The 13033-nt window shown below is 44.0% G+C and overlaps 1 protein-coding gene across 2 annotated transcripts in view; it reads left to right on the top strand.

The window, feature by feature from the left end:
- Positions 1-450: 450 nt before the first annotated feature.
- FZD3 (frizzled class receptor 3) overlaps positions 451-13033 on the top strand; it is a gene marked incomplete at both ends in the record, with an annotated part of 55985 nt that continues 43402 nt past the window's right edge. Inside the window, 2 exons of one of the 2 annotated variants that reach the window (XM_084231361.1) lie at positions 451-639; positions 12444-12576. In XM_084231361.1, the coding sequence (XP_084087487.1) occupies positions 451-639; positions 12444-12576 (322 nt within the window). Of the gene's footprint in view, positions 640-12443; positions 12641-13033 lie in introns of both variants that reach the window. The other variant, XM_084231360.1, reaches the window with a different exon arrangement.

Below are 13033 nucleotides of genomic sequence, written 5' to 3'. Positions count from 1 at the left end.
AGTTTTTCTGAAGCTCATCAATGATTTTAATATCAAGTTCAGAATATTCGAGAGGAAATGACTAATGTCTCTCATTTCTAAAAAAATGCTTTTCAGATATTTCAATCAAAGGAAGAAATCACTCTTCTCCTAAGATGGAATCTGTTGTTTGGGAATGTGGCTGATCAACCTGATAGGTCGGCCAGATGTGCCCTGTGTAATAAACTGAAGAGAGGAGACAAGATGATGTCATTTTCCCATATTGTGAAACAAACAACAAACGCCTTTTGTGAGGCCAAGCTAACCAACCTCTGACGGCGCAGAGTATCGAACTGTTTGCAGAACTTAGCACTGAGCTAGAGAAGAAGCACTTCCTTCAGGCTGAGAGCCGCAGGTGTGGAGAGGTGTGCACAGGTGTGCAGTACACAGCGAGAGGCCTGATCGTCTGAATCTCAACCAGATCCAGGAAGGATGGCCACGAACTGGCTCGTCTTCTCTCTTTGGCCCTTGACCATGTTCGCGGGGCCGGTAGGTGGGCACAGTTTGTTTTCTTGTGAACCTATCACCTTGAGGATGTGCCAGGATTTGCCTTATAATACTACCTTCATGCCTAACCTTCTGAATCACTATGACCAACAGACGGCAGCGTTAGCAATGGAGGTAAGACTTGATTTATTCTTTGATGTGTCTTAGAAAGTGATTCTGTTGTCACGTTACTATGCTAATGAACGTTTCTGATCAGCAACCTGGAAACAGTGTTATTTTTAACTACCTCTTGTACTAGAAAGTTCTGTCCTGAAGGTCAAATTCTAATAGATTGAAGAATTCTTGCATAGGGAATGTGATCTTGACTTATTTTTTAGAGCATATAGTTAGATAAAGAAACTTGGAACTTGAGGGAGAATAGCCATCAGGAGTTTGACATTGTTAGCATTTTGATATGATTGTATCTTTTCTGTCATTTGGCTGATAATAAAGTTTTAGATTCAGAGCAGAATATAAGAATCATCACGATCATCATTAAGTATAGAGAGTAACGTGATTTTGAAAAATGCGTTATTTTATTCAACCTTTAGGCCAATGGTTCACAGTAATTGAATTTTCTTAAATGCGTAAAGTGATTTCCTGGTTTTATTACTTTCAGTCAGTTTAAGAACCCTAACTCCCAAACAACAAAAATGTTTTTGTTCTGTGAGTTATCTTTTCTTTTTTTTTTAAGGATGATTTTTTAAAAAGATTTATTTATTTTTATACAAGAGCTGGGGTACAGGCCAGAGGCACGGGAGGGTGAGAGGATTCACCACAGAGTGGGGAGCAGAACAGGCAGAACGACCAAAGTATACTGCTGAGGGGAGCAACGGGCGAGACAGGAGAGGTCTGCAGCGCCATGTGGGACCCTCACCGGCCGGCCGGGAATCGAACCTGTGCTGCAGAGGCTGCGGACAGCTTCACAGCACGGCGCTCAACTGCCTGTGCCACCAGGGGAGGCCCGAGTTATCTTTTCTTGACCTTTCAGGATTTTATGAAAATTTGCTGCCTTACTTGAATTTTTGGAATGGTAATTCTTCAGACTCTTTTTAACGACTTTAGAATTTATGACAAATTCATGGGTACGGTTAAAATTCGGGTTAAATTAGTATATACATGTTTCTGTAGTGGAATTGTGGACAAGGAGAGGCGTATCAGGTATGCACGAGAAGGCAGTAAATCGTGCAGTGAGGAACATGGCGTTAGACTTGCGTAAACCTGCTTGGTTCTAGCTCTGCCACTTTCTTGCTGTTGCACTTTGGGCAAATTACGTGAACTTTGTGTTTCTTTAGTTTCTTCGCTTGTGCAGTGGAGCTTCCATGCTCTTGTAAAGTACAAATGAAAATGTGTATACAATCTTTGGCACATACAAGCATACTCCAAAGGTGGCAGGTTTTACCATATATCCATGTCCTGTGAATGGGCTACGGAGCACACTCAGACCACAGAGACTGTTTTGTGCTTTCGTCTTTAATCCCTTATGACAGTGTTTTCCGCAAATTGAAGTCTGTACATTCTGGAATCTTCGTTTTATAGTAAAACTCAAAGATTCGTTACTTCCAAATAGACTAACACACATCTCTCTGGGAAAATCGGTAGAAGTTCTATTACTCACAGATTTTGAAATGTGGAGGATAGTTTATGTACCCCAAATATTTGAAAATACTGTAGAGGTGGAACAAAACTTTTGCTCTTCCTCTGGGTGAGTATATGAGGCCCGACCATAAAGGGCTTGGGGTAGACTGGCAGGTTGGGCTGGATGGAAATGACTGTTAGTTTAATTCAGGAATTTGGTTCCAGGCATAGTCTCCCAGCTGTGTATTAAAGTCATTTATTTCCTCACAGAGAGCTAAAGTATGAATACCACTGTTTCTCGTATCATCAGTCTTAAAACTCCTCTAGAAAGCAAATGGGGTGGTTAGAAGCAAGTCAGAAGCTACTTGCATGGGTTCAGGCTCAGCTTTCGGTGCAACCTGGAAAGACTTTAAGACTTTGGACACGTCACTTACCACCCCTGACCCTTGGTTTCTTCATTTGCGAAAAGGCAATAATAATAAAGCTCCCTGGCAGGGCAGTTAGGGTAAGTGAAAGACTGATGCAGTAGCTAGTCTGATGCATGGCACACGGGAGGTAATCTGCAAATGTTAATTCTATTCCAAATACCCGAGGGAGAGGAGGAAGGGGCTGAGGAGATCGGGACAATGGGGACCATTGTAGGGTGAAGCAGAGAACTGGACTTCCAGTGGTGAACTGGATGGGGTACACGCACGTGCTGATTCTTGGTGATGTGCAGTTGAGGCTTCAGTAATGTTATGCCAGGCAACTTCAATTTGAAAAAAAAAGAACCCCACCAAAAAACCCCAAGTTCTATTTCTAAATAACCCTTGAGAGAAAGTACTAGAAAGATGATGTATTTGCTCTGAACGAATGTGCATCCCCAGTTGTGGGCTCTGGGGCTTTCGCAGTGATGGCCTCGTATACCGCTGCCGCCCTCTCTCAAACCTGCCCGAGTGGTCTGGAGTTGCCTGGCTGTGGTTGCTGCTGTCTGCACAGCACATTTCTAGGGAGCACTTGCTCAGGCAGCACTTTTTAAGAGGCCCAAGGGATTTGGAGTAAGACTGTTGGGATTGTTGTTTGTTACATGGTTGTCCTCTTCACAACGGTGATGCCACTGACACAATCAGATAGTGTGAGTGTGGTTGTCGTTTCCCTAGTAGCAAAGGACACAGACAGTTGGCAGTCAGCACAGCTTCAGGTGGAAGTGAAGATCTTTGGAACCTTACAAGACTTAGAGCTGCTGATGACCCCCTCCACCTCTGATCCAGGAGCTCTGGGTGTGTGTCTGCCAGAGCAAGGAATGTGTTTTCGCTGAGAGCAAGGAATTGGAGCAGACATTCTAGCACATTCTGGAGTGTTCTCTGTGGGACTGGGTGAATTTCCTAGGTATGGTGTTGTTCAGCAGGCCCAGTTTCAGGTCTCCCTGGGGTTATTCCTATACTGATGTTGGGTGCCAGAATGGGTGCCCGAGACAGAATAGTACCTGGAAGTGGGTCTGGGAAGCCACAGGTGAGGGGACATGCAGTCTGGGCGATTACAGATTTGCTTCTTCACCATCGGCAAGAAGGGTGGTCTTACACGCTACAGAGAGGATTCCTAGTCCAGACTTTCTTTGAAATTGGAAACATGTTTAAATAAATGAGATACATGTCAAGTCATTATGTTGGAAAAGAAGTTCCTTGCTAATATGTTTTATTTCTCTATCCCCACCTTTCAGAACATGCACATCTGTACAAATCCACATACTAAATTTTTGTAGGTTTTTAACTGGATGTCTTTTCCCCTTATTAGAGACTTTTGATAGAAATGAAAATATTCTCATTCCCGAGTTTCCCAAACCATTCTGAACTGTCCAAATTGTTTTGGGGAGCTGTCCAGCACAGACAACAGTTGTCGGGTTATCTTTAACAAGATAATATAATATCTTTATATTATCAGGTGTCTGTGACCTTGGTGGTAAGGAAAATGATCTGAGCAATCTTTCCCCCTACACTGAATAAGTAAAGCCTCCCCTCCCCAAAGTCGGAAGAGGACAGGTTAGAGGAAAAAGCACTGAAACAGAGAAAACAGAGATAGGAGGTTTGTATTCTGACATTAATGAGTTTTGTGACTTCTGTGTGCATCGGTTTGCTCCAGATAGTGAATTTTCCCTGTCTATTTTACAAGGTTTTTGTTAAGATCAAATGATATAAGTGTCATGTATACAAAGAACTCAGGAAAGTTACATGCTGTATGAACGCAGAGCATTCTTCTTTGTTTGCTGTCACCCTGTTTGATATCAGTTGGTGTGTAGAATAAGCAGTTTTAATCTCTGTGGAAGGTTGACTGCTTGTCTACTCTATTTTTTTTTTTTTTAAGAAACTAGATTAGCTATAGGATATTCAGAGGAAAAACTCTTGGCATGACTCTGTTTACTTCTGTTTCCTGTTTTCTCTTGCCATTCTCATTCACGATTTTCTATCGCACGGGGAACTGGCAGCGGGCTACATTCTAGTGGGAACACGGTCTAAAGGCCTGAACATCCCTGGGGCCCGTCGGTTCATGAAGAATGAAGCATGTTTGAACCAGCCTCCCAGTAATGCAAACTCAAATTTTGGCTACTTTTTATTTTTAAAGAACTTTTTATTATGGAAAAATTCAGTTATATAGAAATAGATGCCACATATATTCCATGTAGATGAAGTACAAATGAATGCCATAGACCATCATCCAGCTTCAGAATTTGTCAACTGGTAGCTAGTTTTGTTTCATTTATGAATGCTTTGACCAGCTGGGTTACTTTAAAGCAAATCCCAAACACCACAATGTCACCCGTCAATATTTCTGTATATCTCTATGACAAGTAAGGATTCTTCCAAATACATAAACACAATACCTTTATCACTTTCTCAGTATCATCAAATAGCCAGTTAACATTCAACTTACTCTGAGTGTTTCACAACTCAAGTGAGGATCCATGAATTGCACTCAAGCATGTCTGCTTGGCGTCTCTCTTTTAAAGTGTCTTTTAGCTGATAGTTCCTCCCTCTTTTTCTTGTAATGCTTGTCCTGTAGAGTTGCCCAACTCTGTAAACAAATCACTTTAAAGGAGTGAAAACACTTGTTCTCAATTAAATTATTAAGTGGGGTGGATTTTGGCTTGTACAGTTTTATAGTTTGAGACAGACCGTAATTCAGAACTGTTCATAATGTTTGAAATATTAAAAGTTTACTTCCTAAAGAGTCAGATTTTATGGGCTGCTCAGGGAACTCCCCTTTGACTTCCGATAAATATGCCCCTGTGATGATAGCAAATTTTTGCAAATGAACTTACTAAAAGACTGTTGGAAAGTATTTAATATGCCATCACAAAACATTTTTTTTAATTAAGATTTGTAAAAGGAAAACACATCTATGGGATTAAAAGTTGTTTAACAAACCTAGTTTTTTGGGTCTACAAAATAATTCCTGAAGCTTTAGACTTCCTCATTCGGAGTGTTTTTATTACAGAAGAGGAGTTTTTAAAAGACCTTGATTTTAATCACTTACAATTATCCTAAAAAGTTGTTTTGTAATAACTTCTACTTCTAGTGTAGATCTGAAATAGAATATCACTTTTGAATTTTCAAGGGCATTCCATGTATGGCTTCACACTTAGTGAATTTAGTCCTCATATTCCCAAACTCAGTAGGATACAGTTTCTATGGTTACCAAATCCTTTGTAGGGGGACAAAGATTGGAATTCTGATTCTCATGAGTCAAATTTTGGCCTTTGACTCTGTTCCCTTTTCACACCCCTTGCTAAGCTGGGGCTGTTGCTATGCTTGAAGGCCTGTCAGCCTGCAGGTTCCTATGGTAACAGGAATGGAAATTTGAAAGAAGAAAGAGAATGCACGCACAAAGGCTTGGTTGATTTGAATTCGAACAAAGAATGGAAGGTTCCATGTAGTGCACCTTTGTTGTAGAAACCAGAAATTTAATTTTTAGAAAGTTACTTTCCAGTTTGTAAACTTCTATACCCTGGTCTTGATTTAGTGAACAAAAGTATCCTGTCCGAGGAAGTATTTGGTAAGTGTCTTTAAAAATCTCGTCAGCTGAAGTTCCCTTTTGCTCCTTCACAGAAATTCTGCATCTTTCACATTTTTCCTCAGCTTTACTATATCTGGGTGCCTTCATTAAAAATTGTTAGGGTTAAAATCAAGGCAATTTGCTTATTGGAAAAATATTAATATTTTTGTTTCTGTGTAGCAGCTTCATTGGTGTGTGATTTGTATACTGTAAACTGCACCATTTAAAGTATTCGGCTCAATGAGTTTGAACACGGTTGTATTTACACCCCTGGGACCATCACCACAACCGGGATCTAGAACAGGTGCCCCAAAGCTTCTTGTGGTCCTTTGACTCCTTTCTTCAAGCAACCTCTGATCTATTATTGTGGGTTAGATTTATTTTCTAGAATTTTACATAAATATAATCTTACAGTGTCTTTTTTTTCACATCTGGTTTCTGATGATTTTGAGATTTTTGCATGTTTAGTTTTCCTTTTTAAAACATCATCCCAGTTGACTTTCACTCACTGGGCCTGTACCTTGTTTTATATGTTGCTATTATTACGTGCTGCTAAGACTGTTTTATGGAAGAGAAAAGTGATGGTTTAGAGAGGTTAAGGGGAACTGATGGACTAAGTTTGGGGTTGCTAAGACAGCCAGCCTTGGGCTCCTGGGTCTCTATCTTTACAGCTGTGTGACTTTGGGCAAGTTACTTAACTTTACATGTCCCATTTTCTTCACAAGTATTATAAAATGGGCTTAATAATAGTAGCACCACCTTACAGGATTGACAGGGCTGAAGTAGATGATGAGCGTAAGGCACCCAGCACTGCCTGGCCCGGCGTGGGTTGTTCAGTGCTCGGGGACACCCCACACACTGCTGAAAGCATGCAGTGGCTGAAGCATAAACTTACAGCTTTACCCAAAACATTTACAATACTGTCACCAAATGCTACCTCAAAATCATAATAAAAACAGGCAATAATGCAATTAAATAAATTAATTGAAGATAAATTTACAGCTTTAGGCTCAGTGTAAGCAGCACAAAAAATAGTCACTCAAGTTACTTTTATGATTCACAGTAGGCCTCACAGATGAGGTTTTATTAATAGAGTAACATATTGGTGTTTTATGCATTGTTCATTATCAGCCAAGTGTGAGACTTGCTTAAAACATATTCATATATGTACACTGTGTGTACATACATCAGCATCTGACTTTTAATCTTAAGGTCATTATTATAGATTCACAGGGAGAGTCTGTGTTTTCTACTTAGTTTTTCCGCAGTCTTACTATCTCATCCAACTATTATCCAGTCTCAAAACCAGGACATCGACATTGGTAGCAGCTATAGACCTTATCTTTTTTCCCTCTTTGCACATGTGTGCACTGTCCTGTGTGTCTTTACATGTGTGTGCTCTGCAGCATTATCGCACGTGTAGGTTGGTGTAGTCACTGCTACAGTGAAGACACAGGAGTGTTTTAACCTGGATGGAGATGTCACAAGACCAGAAACTGGAATTGGGGGTAGAAATGAAACACCCTGAAGTGTGGCTGGGAGCTGGGTTTTGGGAGTTGTGAGTCATGACAAAGGACTGCTAGGAAATTACCAGTAGGTGCAGACCGGAGGTGGGAGACGGAGATGGAGGGTGGTTGCCAAGAATCACTGGCCCTTACTGATTAACGCAGTCACACCTAGACGTGATTAATTTAACAATAGATTAAAAATTTCACAAGGGAATGAACCCCTCACCCCAAAAAGCAGCACTATATCAGAACAACTCCTGGCCTGGCAAAGCCAGCTCTGGTCCCAAGAAGCCCCCCTGAGTGCAGGCAGGCGGCTCTTAACAGGCCGTCCCTTTCAGATGCGGCTCTTGGCCGGCCAGCGGCAGTGCGAGGGCTTCTTCCCCTTCCTTTTTTTCTAGTAAACCTGTGCTTGTGGGTGTAACCTTTGCCGGCCTGTGCCTGTGCGAATGTTTTCGCCTCCTTGGCAACCACACTGTGTGCCACTAAAGGGGAACTCTGCTGAAACTTTTCTCCGAGGGACCCACGGCCCCCACTCAGTGAGCCCCATCCTGTCATCAGAACCCTGTCATCCCTTCCCCCCGCCAAGGAACTCCCTGGTGCTGCCTTTCTCCTTCCTTTCCTTTCCTGACCCCAAGCAACCACTAATTTGTCTAAGTTTGTGTCTCTGATTTTGCCATTGCAAGACTGTTGTGTGAGTGCAGTCGTACCGTGTGTGGTCTTCTGAGGCTGACTTTTCACAGTGCTCACCAGATCCCTCTGAGTTGTCCGTGTAGCAATAGTCACAGTTTCCAAAAGCTGAGTGCTAGTCTGTTTCGGCACTACCGTGATTGTGCAGCCAGCCACTCACTGGAGGACACTGGCTTGTTTCCAGCTCTTTGCTGTTACAAATAAAGCTGCAGCAGACACACATTTTCTTCTGGGCAGGTAAGTGCCCCAGGTGTGTGATTGCTGGTTCGGATGATGAGCTTCTAAGTTTGGATTTTTTTTTTTTAAAGATTTATTTATTTATGCATACAAGAGCTGGGGCACAGGCCAAAGATGCGGGGCAGGGTGGGGGGTGGCGGTGAACCAGAGACAGAGTGGGGGACAGAACAGGCAGAATGACTGAAATACACTGCTGAGGCGAGCTGCGGGCGAGACAAGAGAGGTCTGCTGCACCAGGTGGGTAACTCCCTGGCCATCCGGGGATTGAACTCGTGCTGCAGAGGCTGCAGATTGCTTCATAGTGCGGTGCTTAAGAAAACGCTAAGCAATCTTCCATGGTCTTATACATCTTAGATTCCGACCAGCAAGCCCATGGATAAGAGCTCTGCTTTCTCTGCATCCTCACTGCCGTGTGTCACTGATTTGTAGTTCAGCTCTTCTGTCATACATGCAGTGAGCCCTCGAGAGGCTTGGATTTGCGTTTCCCTCATGGCTCATGATATCGAACGGCCTTTCATGTGCTTATTTGCCATTCTTATGTCCTCTTTGGTAAAATGTCTGTTCATATCCTTTGTTCATTTTCCAATTGACATGTTCCTTACTTCTGAGTTTTCGTAGTTCTTTATATATTCTAGATACAAATCGGTTGTTAGATCTGTGATCTGCAAACAGTTTGTCTTTCTGTAGTGTGTCTTTTCATCCCCTCCACAAAGTCTTTAGGAGAACAGAATTTTAGATTTTAATGAATCCCAGTTTGTTGATTTTTCCCTTGGGTGTTATTTTTAAGACCCCTCCCCTTAATTCTGGGCATGGAAGATTTTCTCATTTTTTAAAAAAAGAATCTTATTTTTCATGTTTTCCATTTCCGGGATCAGTTTTGAGTGAATTTACATAAGGTGTGGTTCGGTTTTTTTGCCTGTGAACTTCACTAGCCTGAGCACACTTGTTGAAACTCTCTCCCATTGAATTGCTTTTTTGTTGGTTTGGCAAAACTCACTGGGCTGTGCTTGTGCGGCCTCATTTCTGGCCTCTCTGTCCTGTTCTGTTGACCTTTGTGACTTTCTTCACTGTCTCCTCATTGTCTTGCTAGCTTCTGCTTAGTAAGTCTGAACATTGGATAGTGTCTCTCTCCTTCCTTTTCAACTTCTTCCCATTTCCTTTGCTTGTTCATACACATTTTAGAATAAGTTTGTCTTTACTAAAAGTGCTGGATTTTCATAGGAATTTCATTAAATGTAGAGATCATTATCTACAGATCTAGATTTCTAGATTTTTAGTTTCATCTTGGGTAAGTTTTTGAGGAATTAGCCCACTGTAGTTTGTCTAATTTGTGTGTGAAAATTGACATCTTCTTATGTTGTAATTCCAGTCTATGGACAGTATCGTTGCAGGCTGAATTGAGTCCCCTCTAAAATGTCTGTGTTGAAGTTCTAGCTCCCAGCATTGAGAATGTGATCTTATTTGGAAATAGAATCATTCCAAATGTAATTAAGTTGAGGTCAAACTAGAGTAAGGAGGGGCCCTAATCCAATATGACATGTCCTTATAAAAGGGAAAGTTGGACACATGCACGAGGAAGATGATGCAAATAGACCTAGGAGAATGGGATGTGAAGACAAGATTTATGCTTCCACAATCCAAGGAGCCACCAGAATCCAGGAGAGAGGCCTAGAACAGATCCTCCCCGGTGCATTCAGTGGAGCTTGACTCTACTACCACATAGATCCTAGACTTCCAGAAATGTGAGACCGTGAATTTCCATTGTTAAAGCAACTCAGCCTGTGGTCTTTTCAGATGGCAGGCCTAGCAAGCTAATACAAGTGTTATGTGTGTCCATTTGTTTGATTCTTCTCATGATAGATTCCAGTTTTCTGGTGAAATTCTTTATTTTCTCAAACACATTTGTGTAGTTATATACAGTCTTCTCTATTATTGTAATAACTATATCAATGTAATTTTTTCCAAGTTTTTCAGCCACATAGTCCTGTCTCTTGGAATGCCCAGTCATGTTTTATTGAATATTGGATTAGAGAATATAGGTGAGGCTCCAGGCTATGTTACATTACTCCAGAAAGCTCCCCCTTTGTTCCGCTTAGCATGTAAATAGGGGAAGATCCCCTTAATTCAGCCAGTTACTGAGCTGAGTAGAAACTGGGTTGCAGCTGTGATAGGCTCCGGTCTCCCTTTGACTTGTCCTGCTACTGGGGTACAGTCATTTAGGGGCTGCCTGCCAAGAGTCTTCTATGTTCATTTCTCCTGGCAGATTTTGAACGCTAAGGCATATTTCCTCAGCTTGTAAAACTGCCCAAATCACCATGCTGCTTTCAGAAACTTCTGCTCAGTGTCTTAGCCTCCTCCACTGGGCAGCAGCAGAATTTTCAAATATCTCTCAAATATCTTGAAGAGAAAACGGACTCTGTGCCAGGTCCAGTTCTTGGCATGGCCCTTCTCACCTAGGTCCTCTGTTTTAGAGTCTTGTTGGTAGCGTCACAAGACCGCCAACATTCTGCCGGTTTCTTGCTTCTCTAGCACCAGCCATGGCAGAACTCGCTTTTCTTCTCTTAGGCCCGGATCCAGCAAACGGCTTCCTGGAGCAGTGGCTGCGCTCCCCAGGCTCTCCTGCATGGTTCCTTCGCTTTAGGGGTTGTCCAGCAACTTCATGTGTTTAAAAAGTTTCCTCCTCTGGGTTGGAGCTGGTCTTGGTGGAAGCTTTGCTTGAACACAAACAGCTCCTTTGCACGGGGATGTGGGTCACGCGTGGTTCATCATAGTTTGCTGTCACCTCCATAGACAGTCCACTGTCAGACACCAGTTGCTTTACGTGGCTCTTGCTTTTCTGATTCCATTCTGCATAGGCGGCCTCTGGAAACCAGCACACGGTAAGGTGGAAATAGTGAATGATTCTGAACCTTTATTAGTTCAAAATCAGCCCACAGCTCTGAAACTATTATATAAACAAGTGGGAAAAAAATAATCTGTAGTCAGAGCCCACATGCACTTTTCTGGAGATACTTGATCTATTCTGTTGTTTAATGATTATTTTAGCATCATTTTATGTTGGGGCCACTGTTCTTTCTCTGTGTGTCCTTCATATCAGCTTGCAGTGTTAGCTGTGTACATCAAGGGCCTCCAAAGATTAAAGAGCTCTGTTTTAAAAAACAGCTTTTTAATGTAACAAGAACCAGAAAATAGGAGACAAAGGCGGGGAGATCTGCCCCTGGAGGGCCGCGCCCTCAGAAGCACGCTGCTGTGGGAAGTCTTTCCAGCGCTCCTGCCCGCCTTTCACTTTTTACCCACTCTCTCCTGTTACATTACTTGAAGAAAATGTGAACATTGAAATACATTAAGAAAAAAAAAAAAACCCACACTCTGTGACCTCATCACCCCCCGAAACCCCTCTCGGCCCAGGCGGGTCCCTGTGGGAAGCCTTGCGTGGCCCCAGCCCCCCTGTCCAGCAGCGCCCGCAGGCCCGAGGTGCAGCGGTCGGGCAGCCCGCGGGGCAGGGGCGCGAGGGCGCTGCTTCAGGCACACGTCTCTGTCCGTGCCCCTCCGGACTTCGTGTTAACCTTCCCACTGGTTTTTTGAATGGGAAAACGCTGGAAACGCCGGTGTTTCCTGTGGAGAGCTCTGACGTGCTGTGTGTGTGACGCGCCTTGTGTGTGTCGCACCCGTGTGTGACGCGCCCGTGTGTGACGCGTCTTGTGTGTGACGCTCCAGTGTGTGACGCGCCCGTGTGTGACGCACCCGTGTGTGACGCGCCTTGTGTGTGACGCGCCCTGTGTGTGACGCGCCTTGTGTGTGATGCGCCCGTGTGTGACGCGCCCGTGTGTGACGCGCCTTGTGTGTGACGCGCCCGTGTGTGACGCGCCCGTGTCTGACGTGCCTTCTGCCTCTCCGCAGCCGTTCCACCCCATGGTCAACCTGGACTGCTCGCGCGACTTCCGGCCATTCCTCTGCGCGCTCTACGCGCCCATCTGCATGGAGTACGGCCGCGTGACGCTGCCCTGCCGCCGCCTGTGCCAGCGCGCCCACAGCGAGTGCGCCAAGCTCATGGAGATGTTCGGGGTGCCCTGGCCCGAGGACATGGAGTGCAGCAGGTGCCCGCGCGTGCGCTCCCGGGGCTTTGGGTTAAAACTAGCGCGTGCTTGGAAATGCGCGGAAGCCGCAGTTTCAGCTCACGTTGCGCGTTTCCTTAGGGGTTGGAAACACTAAAAAAGAAACACTTTTTTTTTTTAAGATTTATTTATTTATACAAGAGCTGGGGTACAGGGCAGAGACGTGGGATGGTGAGAGGACTCCCCAGAGACAGAGTGGGGAGCAGAACAGGCGGATCTACTGAAACACACTGCTGAGGGGAGCAGCGGGGAGACAGGAGAGGTCTGCCGCGCCATGTGGGTAGCTCCCTGGCCGGCCGGGAATGGAACCCACGCTGCAGAGGCTGCGGACAGCTTCACAGCGCAGCACTCAACCCGCTGCGCCACCGGGGAGGC

This window comes from Talpa europaea (assembly GCF_964194135.1).
Source record: "Talpa europaea genome assembly, chromosome: 4".
NCBI lineage: Eukaryota > Metazoa > Chordata > Mammalia > Eulipotyphla > Talpidae > Talpa > Talpa europaea.
Note: the sequence above shows the minus strand (reverse complement) of the source record. Positions and strands in the feature narration are given on the sequence as shown.